This window comes from Equus caballus, chromosome 20 (assembly GCF_041296265.1).
Source record: "Equus caballus isolate H_3958 breed thoroughbred chromosome 20, TB-T2T, whole genome shotgun sequence".
NCBI lineage: Eukaryota > Metazoa > Chordata > Mammalia > Perissodactyla > Equidae > Equus > Equus caballus.
In genome coordinates, this window is record NC_091703.1 from 29,376,812 (window position 1) to 29,390,985 (window position 14,174).

General features: G+C 43.1%; 1 protein-coding gene across 8 annotated transcripts; it reads left to right on the forward strand.

The window, feature by feature from the left end:
* The first annotated feature begins 1,909 nt into the window (after positions 1 to 1,909).
* Positions 1,910 to 13,276, forward strand: ZSCAN26 (zinc finger and SCAN domain containing 26). 8 transcript variants are annotated; one of them, XM_005603642.4, is made up of 5 exons: positions 1,910 to 2,050; positions 6,997 to 7,075; positions 7,163 to 7,480; positions 7,759 to 7,876; positions 11,481 to 13,276. In XM_005603642.4, the coding sequence occupies exons 1-5, from the start codon at positions 1,926 to 1,928 to the stop codon at positions 12,383 to 12,385; spliced, it is 1,545 nt and encodes a 514-aa protein (XP_005603699.3). In that variant the 5' UTR covers positions 1,910 to 1,925; the 3' UTR covers positions 12,386 to 13,276. The 8 variants fall into 8 exon arrangements, with proteins under 8 accessions (XP_005603699.3, XP_005603698.3, XP_070101111.1 ...); XM_070245010.1 differs by having other exon boundaries at positions 1,925 to 2,050; positions 7,163 to 7,477; XM_023624116.2 differs by lacking the exon at positions 1,910 to 2,050 and adding an exon at positions 2,184 to 2,297.
* The last annotated feature ends 898 nt before the right edge of the window (positions 13,277 to 14,174 follow it).

The following is a 14,174-nucleotide window of genomic DNA, read 5'->3' on the forward strand; positions in this document are numbered from 1 at the left end:
CGGGGCCACTGAAGCAGAGCACACCAAACTTAACCACTATGCTACAGGGCAGGCCCCTTACTTCTTTTTTAAATTACGTTTTATGCTTATCTCTTATATAATTTTTGAAAAAATATATGCCCTTTAAAAAAATAGAAAAAATCAGATATACAATTTTTCCCTTCAAGAAAGAACATTAACTTTCAATTAGTAAAATATTTGCATTGTCTGGATTTGTTAGCCTAAGGAAAGATTTTAAGGTAAATATGTTTAACTTTTAAAAGATATTTTCAAGCTTCTGACACCCAAGGAGGAAATGATAACCCTTCTTGTGATACTGAAACTTTTTTTCTGTTATTAGTCAATGCTTGAAACACTGAATAAATTACATATGTCATAAAACAATGGTTAGTATGATATTTAATGGTGTTTCAAAAGTATCAACTGATTAAACAGAAAAGTTCAGATTTTTAAAAGGATTTATTTTATTCAAACACTATAGCAACACAGGTTATGATAAGTTGGGTAAGAGATGGAATATTTCTGTTTTCTTCTGTAGAATTTCTCTTGGTAAAGTGATATCTGATGCTCGTCCGTCGTCCCCATCCACCCCGTTCCCCCTCCCCCCCTCACCCCTCCAAACCTACATTCATTGTAAAGTTTGTTGATTATTCTCTCCAGCAGTAACAGACTTAATTTTTACTACCTTAAACCTGTCAGTCCAAATATATGTTCCTTTTTCAACTTAATCTTCAAGATACTTTGACATTTATTTATCTATTTATTTATTTATTTATTGAGGACGATTAGCCCTGAGCTAACTACTGCCAATCCTCCTCTTTTTGCTGAGGAAGACTGGCCCTGAGCAAACATCCATGCCCATCTTCCTCCACTTTATACGTGGGATGCCTACCACACAGCATGGCTTTTGCCAAGCGGTGCCATGTCTACACCTGGGATCCGAACTGGCGAACCGCGGGCCACCGAGAAGCAGAACGTGGGAACGTAACCGCTGTGCCACCTGGCCGGCCCTGACATTTGTTTTTGCCATGTTTTGTCAACTGAAATAAAGAGTCTAGGTGATATTAGTGAAGGAGATTCTTCAATAATCAGAGTGAGGAGTTGGAACCTGGGGAAAATAGTTCAATGTATTGCTCTGATGGAACTGCTCGGAGGTGTTTGAGTTGAAGTGCAGCTTATCTCTCTTTCGCAAAACAGTGTACCTGTAGGGAACAGGAAAAGAAAGAACAACTTACAAGTAGATTTCAAAAAAAAAAACAAAAAAACAGGGATGGAGTACATGTGGGCTTTTCTCTAGATCATACACTGAAGATAACATAAACAAGAATTTCTTGGTGATACATGAAACAAGCTCAGACATGCTGACGTTATCTATGTGTGGAGGGAGTCAAGGACCAGGGTCCTGAATTATTCCTTCAGTCTCTAAGAAGTGCCGCTGGGAATGTGAGAGCGCCTTTGTCTTGACCTGTTGTGGATCTGTCCACTGGCATCTTCAGTCATGAGGTGTGGGGTTGCAAGATCATTTTGACACAGGCTGAAGATGGCCCGCACGGCTGCTTCACAGTACAGCACGGATTTTATTGTAGTGACTTAAAAACCCATGTAGTTTGCTTGCTACATTCACCTATTAGACAAGGGAGAGGGGTCCCACGAATCTGAACACAGTTTGATGACTTTTTAAATTCGGGCGAGACGGTAAAGTATGTGTCTGTGTTGTAATTACGTGCGTGAGGAAAGTGGAAATGCCAACTGTCTGTGATAACACTAAACTGAGCTGGCCTTTTTTTTACATGAATAAAAGAAACTTCGGCTTACAAATGAAAAAACTAAGCTCAAGCAGCACGCCCGTCCCAGCCTCAGGACCCAGAGAACGCTTGGTGCCCCGGCTGAGTCGGGCCGCCTCTGAGAGGCGGAAGCAGGAGACCATGGAGCCGCGGTCCTCCGGCGTTCCTAGAGCGGAGAGCACAGTGCGCTGCGGAGCGAGAGCTCCCCCTCGGCGATCTATGACGGTGCTCGAGAGCGCTGGCTCCTGCTGCGGGTCCTGGGCAGGGTGAGTGGTGACTGTGCTTCGGCTTGGGGAGGAATTGCGGCCAAGGCGCTGGGAGCGGCTCATTCCCTGGGGGCACAGAGAAATCTTCTGCGACAGATGGGCCCTAGGGACTGGGGGCGGGGTCCGGGGTGGGAGGTGTCAATCCTGGGGCCTATGAGAGGGATGAAGCTGTGCACCTAGTAAACTGGGCAGACCTGCTGCTGCATATTTTCCATCCATTTGGCACAGTTTTAAACATGTATTAAAGGTAAGCCTTAGAAGGTAATATTTGAGCAGAAACCTGAAAAGACCCATGTGGCTTTTAGGGGCACGAGACTTTTAGTGGGAGGGAACAGCCAGTGCAAAGCCGGAAAGCCACAGCTTGCTTGACATATTCGAGGACTAGCAGGGAGATCAGAGTCATCGGAGGACAGTGGACAAGGGTGAAGTTTGTAGAGGATGATACTAGAGAAAGTGTGTCTGTGTAGGGAGAGGTGTATAGACGAAGTGGGCATTGTATTGTGTAAAGAATTTGGTCATTACTTAGCGTGAAAAGAGTTTTTGGAGGATGTTGAGCCGAGGAAAATCATGATCTGACATGTTTTAAAGCATCTATAGCTGGAAACTCATGAGGAGAATAGACTGTAGCGGCGGGTAAGAATGGAGTCAGAGAAACTTAAAAGTTCAGAGACTATTGCAGGTAATTTGGGTAGGAGATAAGGATACCTTGGACTAGAATTATGGTGGAAGTGGTGAGTAGTGGTCAGATTAATGATCTACTTTGAAGGTAGAGCCAACAGGATTTGCTCTTGGATCAGACCTGGGTTGTGAGAGTAAAAGAGAAGACAGATGAATCCAAGATTTTCGCTTGTGGCTGCAAGAGGTATTGGAGGAAAGATTTAAGGTTCAGCTTTGAGACCTTGTGTAAGTTATTTAACTCTCCATGGTTCAGTTTCCTTCTCCGTACAATGGAGTTAGTAATAGCATCTTCTTGATAGGGTTGTGTGAAGATTAAATGCATTAATACATGTAAAGTACAAAGGACAGTTGTGCTGGTTTATTGTTTTATTATGCTGAGACATGAAGTGTATATGGGCATTAATGGAAAGAAAATTGGAGGGTTGAAGAGTGTTCCAGGCAGAAGGAATAAGAAGTGGAAGGACCCAGGAGCAGGAAAGAGCATTGCAAGTTTGAGGAATGGAAAGTTCATTAGATTATAAGAAAATTTTAAACCATATTAAATGTTTTGGACGTGATCCTAAGGATAATGATGAGCCATTAAATGCAATATAGGCAGCAGAGATGTAATCATCTTTCCTCTTTAGAAAGATCATTGCCTGCAGTGTGGAAAATAGATTGGTGAGTCAGAAAGACCAATGGCAGTAGTCTGGATAGGAGAAGATGGTGGCAGAGGGGAGGAAGAGGAGTGGATAGATTTGAGAGATAGTCAGGCAGAATCAATAGAACTTGATTGATCTAATGCATGAGATATGAAAAGAGGCTGGAAGGGTCAGTTTATTAAATTATTTATTATATATTATGTTTGATATATTTAATCACGTCATAGAAATGAGCCATCACTAATTCAACAACCTACACCATATACCTGTATTAGTCGGAGTACTCCAGAGAGGCAGAAGCAATAGAAGATATATAGACTTGGACACATAGAGATATAGATTTATTATAAAGAATTGACTCATGGTATTACGGAAGCTGGCAAGTCCCAAGATCTGCAAGGTGAGTGGGCAAGCTGGTGACCCAGGAGAGCCGATGGTTTAGTTCTATTCCGCGTCCAAAGGCCTGAGAACCAGGAGATCCAATAGTGTAGTTACAATCAGAAGGCCAGCTGGCTTGAGACCCAGGAAGAGCCGATGTTTCCATTCAAATCTGAAGGCAGGAAAAAAGCCGATGTCCCAGTTTGAAGGCTGTCAGGCAGGGAGAATTCTCTCTTACTTGGGGGAGAGTCAGCCTTTTTGTTCTATTCAGACCTTCACCTGATTGGATGAAGTCTACCACATTATAGAGGGCAGCCTGCTCTACTCTGTCTACTGATTTAAATGTTAATCTCATCCAAAAACAAACTCACAGAAACCCCCAGAATAATGTTTGACCAAATATCTGGGTACCCCATGGCCCAGTCAAATTGTCACATAAAATTAACCATCATAATACCAAACTTATTTTCTGGCTAATAGTCATCACTTTCTTGGAGTTTTTCACCTCTATTAGGAATAGTAAGATTTGGCTTTTTAAATTTTAGGTCCATTTTTGACAGAGAACAATATTTCTCAGCTGAGAGTGTTACTATGTACACATCCAGGAATATATAACAGTAAGCTGTATTTGGAGCCTAGCCAGCCAGGCACAGCCACTAATTGCAGGACTCCCCCCATGCATATTGATTCAAAGGCGTGTGTCAGCATTTGGCTGATGTCATTTCACTGATCTTTAGAGTCACTCAGGAGTAGTCAACGTCAAGAAAGCTAAGTCCCCACATACCAACGGCCTGCTCCAAAAGATGATGATAGAATTCTCTGAATTCATTTTGGCATGTTGGGTTTGAGAGGCTTCTGTAAGGTATCCAGGTAGCAGATAGCCAGGAGGAAACAGATCTGGCACTCTTGAGATGTCTGGACTGGAAAATAAGGAAATCATTGGCATAAAGATAATAACTGAAGTTACAAACATACCTGTCCTCTACATTACCCCTTCCTCGCTTCTGTCATATTTCTCTTATTCCATTCAATGTCTTATTCTTTGAAGGAGTAATTTTTGCTCATGCTTGCCATTTTCTCATTTTCCTATGGCAGGCTGACTCTTCTTCCTATCCCACTACCAGAATTGCCTTCACAGAGGTCACAAAGACCTTCTTATTTTTTAATTAAGTGCATATGTCAGGTCTGAGATTAATCCATCTTCCTATAGCATTTCATGCTCTTACAAAATGCCTCTTTATAATTCCAATTATAAAGCAGTGAATTTCTATTCTTACAATTATTATCTCATTTACCTCAAAATATTTCTGTGAATTAGGTACTGTCTTCATTTTACAAATGAATAAACTAAGGCTCCAAGAGGATAAGTAACTTGTCCCGGGCCACACTGCTTCTAACTGACAGGGCTAGATTGGAACCCAGGCCTGTCGGAGGCCCAGGCTCTTTCGACCACTCCACACTTACAGAAATAGATCTCCTTGGCCTTCTGGATACCACTGTCTTTGTTATTCTACCTCTCCCCTTGTCTCTTCTCACTTCTCTTCCCACATGTAGGTGTTTCCCAGGGATCCAGCCCCACATAGCCTTTTCCCAGCCATAACTAACTACTACCCTGAATGTGCCAGGCTTTCCAACAGCTCTGTGCCCAGGTTCTCTCTCTGTCTAAAAAACCCTTTCTCTATTTTCTTGCCTGACTAACTTTCACTTGTCTTTAAGACTCAGAGGGACTCACCTCCAGGAAGCCTTTATTGACCTGCTATTGGAATTAGGTGCCTTACCATTGTGCTCTGCTAGCATCCTGTGCATACCTTCATCATGGCCCTTAACACTGAACAGTAATTGATTATTCACTGAGGATTTCTTGAGAAGCAGAGAGCTGTAGAGGCCAGGGAGCTGTCTTTTGTCTCTGTCTCTCTGCAACTAAGAGAGTCTGGCACATGGTAGACAATCAATTGATGAGATGAGTTATGAATATCCTTATATTCTTTTAGGTAATTCTGATACTGGCTTTAATGAACTTGTAAGCAGTTTTACTTATTTTGTATTTTCCCCTCCGCAAACATTTTAAGAATTTTCAAATCTACAGAAAAGTTGGAAGAATAGTACAATTAATGCTATACACCCTCATGCAGCAGCAGTTGTGAACTCTCTGCTACATTTGCCTGCTTTCTCTCTCTCTCCCCCACAAACCCACACACACACTTTTTCTACTGAAGCATTTTAAAGTAAGTTTTAGCACCATCTCCTGATAAAAGGATATTCTCTTACATGACCACAAAACTGTTATCCCACCTGAGAAAATTCTCTCTCAGGATCTGCAAACTTTGTCTCTAAAGGGCCAGAGAGTAAATGTTTTCAGCCTTGCAGGTGATATGATCTCTGTGGCAACTACTGAGACCTGCCAGTGTCGTGCAAAAGCAGATGTGAGCAATACCTAGACAAATGGGTGGAGCTGTATTCCAGTAAAGCTTTATGGACAAAAACAGGCTTTGGGCTCTGTTTGGTTTGCCGGGCTGTGGTCTGCCTATACATCATTCATATGATGATTTCTGAATCCTTCAAAAAATATTTCTATCTTTTTTTTTTTTTAACTCAGGAGCCAATTTCACACCTTGCGTTTCACTATCTCTAGAACAATACCTTCCTCACACCTTCTTTTTATTTTTGTGAAATTGATTGTTTTGAAGATTCCATGCCTGTTTAGATGAGCTGCATTCTGGATTTATCTGACAGTTTATTCATTATTAGATTCATCTTAAACATTTTTAGTAAAAATGCTACATAGGTGTGAAAGCACAAGGTTGGTTGTCTTACTGTTGGTGTTGCTAGGCTTGATCATTTGATTAAGTTTGTGACTGCCAGATATCTCCATCTTTTCCTTTGGAATTAATAAGCCATCAGTGTGGTGATTCTTTGAGATGATGAGAATGTCCTCTCACCCCACTCCTTTCACCTAGTGCTTTCACTCCTTTGAGGTCCTTGTTTGAATTAGTTATTTCGTCAGGGGCTGCAACATGGTAATTTTCCAAATCTGTTATTCCTGCCATCTTAGCTGATAATCTTCTGTAAAGAGAATTTTCTTATTTTGTATGTGTGTTCTTTTTTTAGGAGTGGTTGTTTTGGAGAGAAAAAAATGGATAGTAATTATTGGAAATGTCTAAATCCAATAAAGGGGTATTGCTGTTGTTGTTCTTGTTATCAGTACTACTATCACTACTGTTTCTGTGATTCTTGTTATTACATTTTCAGGAATAGCCCTGAGGAGACAGTCAAAAGAAAGTTCTTCCACACAGAGAGCAGTGTGAAGCTGGGGATGGCAGCAGCCGCGGTGAGTGCTCATTCCCCAGCTCCTCTGAATCTGAAGAAGGAGGGGCTTCGGGTGGTGAAGCAGCATCACCGCTCTGCTTGGCAACAGGGATTCCAGCTGCAAGGAAACAGCACAGGCCCTGGACAGGAGCCGCTGTGCCAACAGTTCAGGCAGTTGCGCTATGAAGAGACCGCAGGACCTCGAGAAGCCCTGAGCCGACTCCGGGAACTTTGCCGCCAGTGGCTACAGCCTGAGACCCACAGCAAGGAGCAGATCCTGGAGCTGCTGGTGCTGGAGCAGTTCCTGACCATCCTGCCCGAGGAGCTCCAGGCCCGAGTGCGGGAGCATCACCCAGAGAGTGGGGAGGACGTGGTCACTGTACTGGAGGATGTGCAGCCAGCGCCTGGAGAAAGAGGACAGCAGGTGGTAAGGGTCAGGTGTGCTCTTTTCCAGGAAAGCGGGAATTGAGACCTCTGGTCAGAGAGGTGGATGTGAGCTCTGCAGCGGGAGGAGAATTTCTACGCTTTGGTTCCGTTTCATTCCAGCCTGGCTGTTCGTTGCTGTAGGTTTTCCCTCAGCCTTACCTGTTTTCTGCTGGGAGGAAACGGAATCTGCTCCAGACCCCCCAGCCTCTTTCCTAACATTGAAGTGTTTTTCTGAACAGCAGTTTCCTCCTAAACCCACATGTACCTAATTGTCTCTAGCACCCAGACCGGGCAAAGGAACAGAAAATGCTTGTGGAGGAGACAGCCCCTCCGAAAGCAGTGCAGGAGCAGCAGGTCCAGCTTGAGCATGAAGTTACAAAGCCCGAAAAGGAGAAGGGTAAGAAGTAGACTGCCCCTTCTGGCAGGTGGGATGTGGTGGGTTTCGTAGTTTGCTCCTCGGTCCCTGCTCAGCACCCTTGGCATTTTGTTTTTGGTGTTTGTTTTGAGTCAGGTTTATTGAGGTATAATTTACATACAGCAAAATTCACTCTTTGTAAGTGTACAGGTCAATGGGTTTTCACAAAGGTGAAATAATTACAGTCATTTAATCACCATCGCAATCAAGATATGAAAGTCTTCATCCCGCAAACATTTCCCTTGTACCCCATCCCTGTATTTTCGTTGTTGTTCAGTTACAACTGAAGCCTTCTGCTGTGTGGACCCTCACCGTGCTCTTCTCCCCAGTACTGTGGGGTGGATAAAGAAAGAAGTGCCAGCTTCTCACCCAAAGCACAGGACTCCAGCCACATGCCTCATTACTCATTTTTTCTTATTGCTGTCAAATTACTGTAAATGGCTACTGTCTGATTTCTTTTCTTTCCTTTTTTTTTTTTGAGGAAGATTAGCCCTGACTAATTACTGCCAGTCCTCCTTTTTTTGCTGAGGAAGCCTGGCCCTGAGCTAACATCCGTGCCCATCTTCCTCTACTTTATACGTGGGATGCCTGCCACAGCATGACGTGCCAAGTGGTGCCATGTCCGCACCCAGGACCCGAACCAGCGAACCCCGGGCTGCTGAGAAGCAGAACATGCAAACTTAACTGCTGCACCACTGGGCTGGCCCCTGTCTTATTTCTAAATGTCACCTGGATTATTTTTTTGCTCTACTATATTTTCTTTGACACTGAAATCTCTCTAATTTCTGTCCCTTTCATTTTTATTTTCCTTTTTCTGGTTTGACACAGCCTGCTTCTCTCTTTTTGTTTTAATATCTGTCATCTTGGTGCTTCCACTGAAGTTAAGTTACCTCCTATTCATTCTCCATCATTTAAACACAAATTCATTAATGTTGCTCCCCTCCTTAAAACGCTTCAGTGAGATGAGTAATGTTATTCTTTCAACATGTTTTTTTTGATGTTTGAAAAAGTCCGTAATAAAAAGTAAAAAATAAAGATAAGAAAAAATCACCACCTTCAGTGATTTCCATTAGCCATTAACAAAGGCCTCAAGTGGCTGTTCTGGCATCTGCTGACCTCTCAGCCTCATGTCCACGAGCATAAGGAACTTGTTCCAGTTTGCTTGAGATTTTAGCATTGACAGTTCCACATCCTGGGAAACTCCTCATTCCCAGACAAATTGGGATAGTCAGTCACCCTTTGTCCACTTGCTCACACTGTGTCTTCCCATCATGCCAGGCTACATTCCATTTCCCATTTGCTCCTTGCTGTTTCTTCTGAGCCTCTCCTGCCTTGTTTCTTCTATCTGGAATACTTTTTCCTTTAGTCTCCCTGACTAATTCCTGCTCGTCCTTCAGGACCAAGCTTAGGCATCACTTTCTCTGTCCTTCCCTACGTCCCCCACGTCTAGGCTCATTTCCCCACCTGTGCTCCTAGAGCTCCAAGGTCTCTTCTGTCATAGAAGTGGTCACATTGTGTTATAGTTGCTGGTTTACATCTCTTTCTCTCCTGCCAGACTGAAAGGCCAGGGGCTTGGTGTGTTTCCTGAGTCTGCTACAGTCCCTGGCCTAGAGCAGCCCCTCAATAAATGTCTATTTGATGAATGGCTGATTTTGATTCTAAAGCCTTCCTTTACCTACTATCTACTTTCCCTGTTCAATTTCTGAGTCTGCTTCAAAGGGTCTCTTCTGGAAGCTTTCTCAGTAAAGTAGCTGAAAGAGAGGGGCCTGCCTTTTCTGAATAGCCTTGCAGAAATGAATTTATGCCATGTAATCAATGATGAGTGTATATTTTAAATATGAAAAGTAAATTTAGTGACAGTAGATTCTTGAAATTGTTCTTTACCCTCTGGATCTGTTGAAAATGTTATTTTGTATTCAAAGTTCACTTGTTTTTTGGTTTTAGGACCTTTCCCCTAATTTTAGCTGTATATGTTATTATATCATTGCTGGAAAAGAATATCTCCTATTCTCTTCCTTTAATTCTCCTCGCCTCCCCCATGTAGGCGACTTCATTCTCTTGCAAAGGGCCTTTACACACAGTACATTGTCTACTTGTTTAATCTTCCCACCCCCTGCATGTGACTGTCCTTTCTCTGACGTCTCCTTATCACTCCCTTTACTTTCACTTTCATTTTTGGCTCGCATCTACTCTCACTTTTTCAGTGACCTGCTGCCTTTATCTTACTCACACTGATTAACCCTCATTTGTTATTAGTGCTGCTTAGGATCTCTCTCTTCTGTCTTCTCTATCCACCTCCCCTTTTATTCTCTCATTCTGACTTTGCATCCCCATCCCCACTCACGCCCCTGGCCTTAGAAGACTTATCCTATCTGCCCACCCCTCTCACCCTTCTGCCCGTGTGTCTGAGCTTAGGTTTTATTCAGCAAACATTGTTTAGTGTCTCTTATGTACCAGACATATGAGCACTGAGATATAATAGCTCTGTTGAACCACACAGGAAAGCAGTTACTGCTGTCCAAGGAGATCATGAAAGGCCAGGACATCTTCCTGAACTTCATGTTAGCCTCAAGGTCTTGTGGGCCAGTGGTTTTGATTTATTGGTGAGGATACTGAGCCCAGAGGCTTTAAAATTACCTTTCTAAGATTACACAGGTAATCAGTGATAAAATTGGCACCATGTCTACATTTGTTTGTTTCCAGTTTATTTCTTCATTTCCGGTGCTATCCCTTTCTTATTGGCCCCAGGATCCTCAATTGACCTAGCTTTTTTACTTTCCATGTGACAAACCATTTTCAAGAATATGCAGGTTTTCCCTGCTATCCAAAAGCAGAGTGTTCCTGTGAAACCTTTCTTAAGCTGAATGGTGTAAAGTGAAGAAGCAATTACCATTAATTTATATGGGAAAAATTTTCGAGTGTTCCCAGACTCACAAAATTACCTAGCAAAATAAATTGAGATAAAGTACAGATGCTCACAGACAGTTCAAAGCGATGGCGGCTTGATGCTGAGATGCCGAGTGTAGTTCCTGGGTAAGGAGCATGGTGGCGCCACTCTCGCTGCTTGGGGTGCGTGCTACCTCAGTTAACAGCTTGCTGCAGGACATGCTGAATGCTATTTTCGCTTTCCGCTTTTTTTGTAAAAGTAAAAATCTTCAGACTTCTTTTGGTTAGTGAAAGCCCGTATTAATGTAGGTCTTTCTTAAAAGCCAAGTGGCGTAAAGCGAACTTTTGGATGGCGGGGGAAACCTGTATAGGTTAGGACAGTTTGCTTGCTTGCTAACTTGTGTGTGTGTATTTGTGTGTGTGTGTGTGTGTGGACGCACGCGCGCGTGTGTATCACATGATAAAATTCAGACATTGAAAATAAGTCACCTCCCACTGCAATCCCCTGTCCTTCCCCAAAGGCAACTACTGTTAACAATATCTTATGTATCATTCCGTATACATTCTATGCAAACACAAGCATCCACAACATTTCCACTTTGCACACATGGCTTGATTTAAATTTTTTCCTCCTAATTGCAGATTCCATTCCCCAAGCACCAAAAAACAAGTAATTGGTGGTATATATTTAATGTTTCAGGTGAGGAGACAAGGATGGAGAATGGGAAGCTGGTTGTAGAGACAGAACCTTGTGGAGGAGTGGAATCATCTAGGAAGGTATCTGAACCCCCAGAGGCTCATTATGAGGGCTCTGACTTGGAAAGGCAGCAGGCCAAGCCCAAGAAGAAGACCGCCTCTACACGCTCAGACTGTGGGGAGGGCTTCATCCAGCGCCCAGACCTGACTAAACATGAAGGTACGCACACGGGAGAAAAGCTCTGTGAATCTCAAGTGTGTCAGAGTTCTAGTGTTACTGGACATCAGAAAATCCGTTCTAGAGAGAAAGGTCATCAGTGTCACGAGTGTGGGAAAGCCTTTCAGAGAAGTTCACACCTTGTCAGACATCAGAAAATCCATCTTGGCGAGAAGCCTTATCAGTGCAAGGAGTGTGGAAAAGTCTTTAGCCAGAACGCAGGCCTTTTGGAACATCTCAGAATCCATACTGGAGAGAAACCTTATCTCTGTATCCACTGTGGAAAGAACTTTAGGCGCAGCTCTCACCTTAATCGACACCAGAGAATTCACAGTCAGGAGGAGCCCTGTGAGTGCAAGGAGTGTGGGAAAACCTTTAGTCAGGCCCTTCTCCTCACCCACCATCAGAGAATCCACAGCCACTCCAAAAGCCACCAGTGTAACGAGTGTGGGAAAGCCTTTAGTTTGACCTCAGACCTTATTCGACATCACAGGATTCACACTGGAGAAAAACCTTTCAAGTGTAGTATATGCCAGAAAGCCTTCCGACTAAACTCACACCTCGCTCAGCACGTGAGAATCCACAACGAAGAAAAACCCTATGAGTGTGATGAATGTGGAGAAGCCTTCAGACAGAGGTCAGGTCTTTTTCAACATCAGAGATATCACCACAAAGAAAAACTGGCTTCCTGATGTGTCCTCTCCTTATAGAACATCAGAGACAGCACAGTAACAAGCAAACAGCACTTTAGGAAAAGTCACTCTAGCCACCTCTGGCAGAGAACTCTTGGGGGCCAAGTTGGAGGCTATCTGCCTCCACTTTTCTTTGTTTTCCTTGAAGTCAGCTTTGGACCACAATAATTTGATCCTAGATGGTACTGTGGGATCAAAGTAAAACAGCATCTTTACTGCAGGACTTCTCAGAGCTTTGAACTTAGTAAATGCATAATTACGCATCTCCAAGTAGTAGAGAGCCTTGTGATTGAGTAAGGGCTTTGAAGTCAGCGGCGAATCAAGTGTCCACAGATTTACAGGCTTCAGCAGAAAAAGAGCAGGTTGAGATTTTTGCATATGCTACAGCAACTCTCTCCTATAAAATAAAACTCATGCTGTTTGGAAATATACCGCACTTAAAGGTGTCTTAAAGTGCAGGTTAAGGGAGACCATTTCCCCCAACTGGTTTTACTAACACCTCCCCCACTTCCACTGGCATTCCTCCCATCTTCCCCTGCCCCCAATCAGTGGAAGCATTTTGGAAAGCAAAGATAATCTAATTTTACCATTTCCCACCCCCATCCTTGCCACAATACTTTCATTGATTCAAGTTAGAAATCAAGGTTTTATTTAGCTTGTGGAAGAAATTTCCTAAGTCATTTGAATGAACCATGCTGAATTAATCCAAGTAGCAACTGTCTTACTTGATAACTCCAGTGCCAGTCTGGTGGCTGCTGCATAGACACTATTCAATAAATGTCTGGGGAAACAAATTGGACTTTTCCCCTTTAATACTGATGATGCAGTTTTAAAATGTTGCTTGTTCTGGAATTCTTTGAAAGTCAAACAATAAAGTCAGCTTGGAGGAGATCATGATCTTTGGGCTGTGAATACTAAAATGTCACCACAATGGTGACAAATATTAAGCTCCCAAACACGTCACCAGGGTGATAAGCATCACTTGCTGATTGGTAGTAGCTGCTTAGGGTGTTGCTGTCTGGAACAGGCTGCTCAGTTTGCCTCTGGAGTGGGAATGTTGGTGAACCCTCATCTTTTAGTAAGAATTTGGCTCAGCTGCTTATAGTTTAAAAACACAAAAAGTAGGAGTGACTTAACAAAAGCTTGTTTTTCTCTCATATAGAAAAGCCTGAGATGAGCAGTCCAGGACTGGGAAGATGGTTCTATGACATCACTAGGCACCCTGGCCTCTGCCTTTCTGCTCGACCATCCTAGTGTGTGCCATCAGTCCTTAAGGTCATCATATGATCCTCAATGGCTGCTGAAGCCCCAGCCATTACATGCAAAATGTGGACAAAAGGCAGAAGGACAAAAAGAGGCTCCTCCCAGTTCAGTCAGCACCCTTTGAGCAGCCCTCCCATAAATCACTTCAGCACATATGTCATAGGCCAAAACTTAGGAAAGGGAGGCTGGAAAGTGTGGCTTATTCTGGGGTCAGAGCTCCCAGCTGAAAATTAGGCTTCTGTGACTAAGAAATAAAGGGAAGAATGAATGCTGGAATAGGCATTTAGCAGTCTTTGACCCACTTGCTCTTCCTTCCCACTCTGATCTGACTGGCTGCAAGCTGACCAGAAGCCACAATTAATACCGTTTCCTGGAGGATGACCAAATCTGTAGGAGAAGCTGTACCTTTTTGAGACACTAAAGAATTTTGTGGAAAGTCAGTCATGTTCCATTGCTTAGTGACCCATAAAGCTACGAATCTTATTTTCTGTCTTTATGTGTAAAATTAAACTAATATCAGGGATTT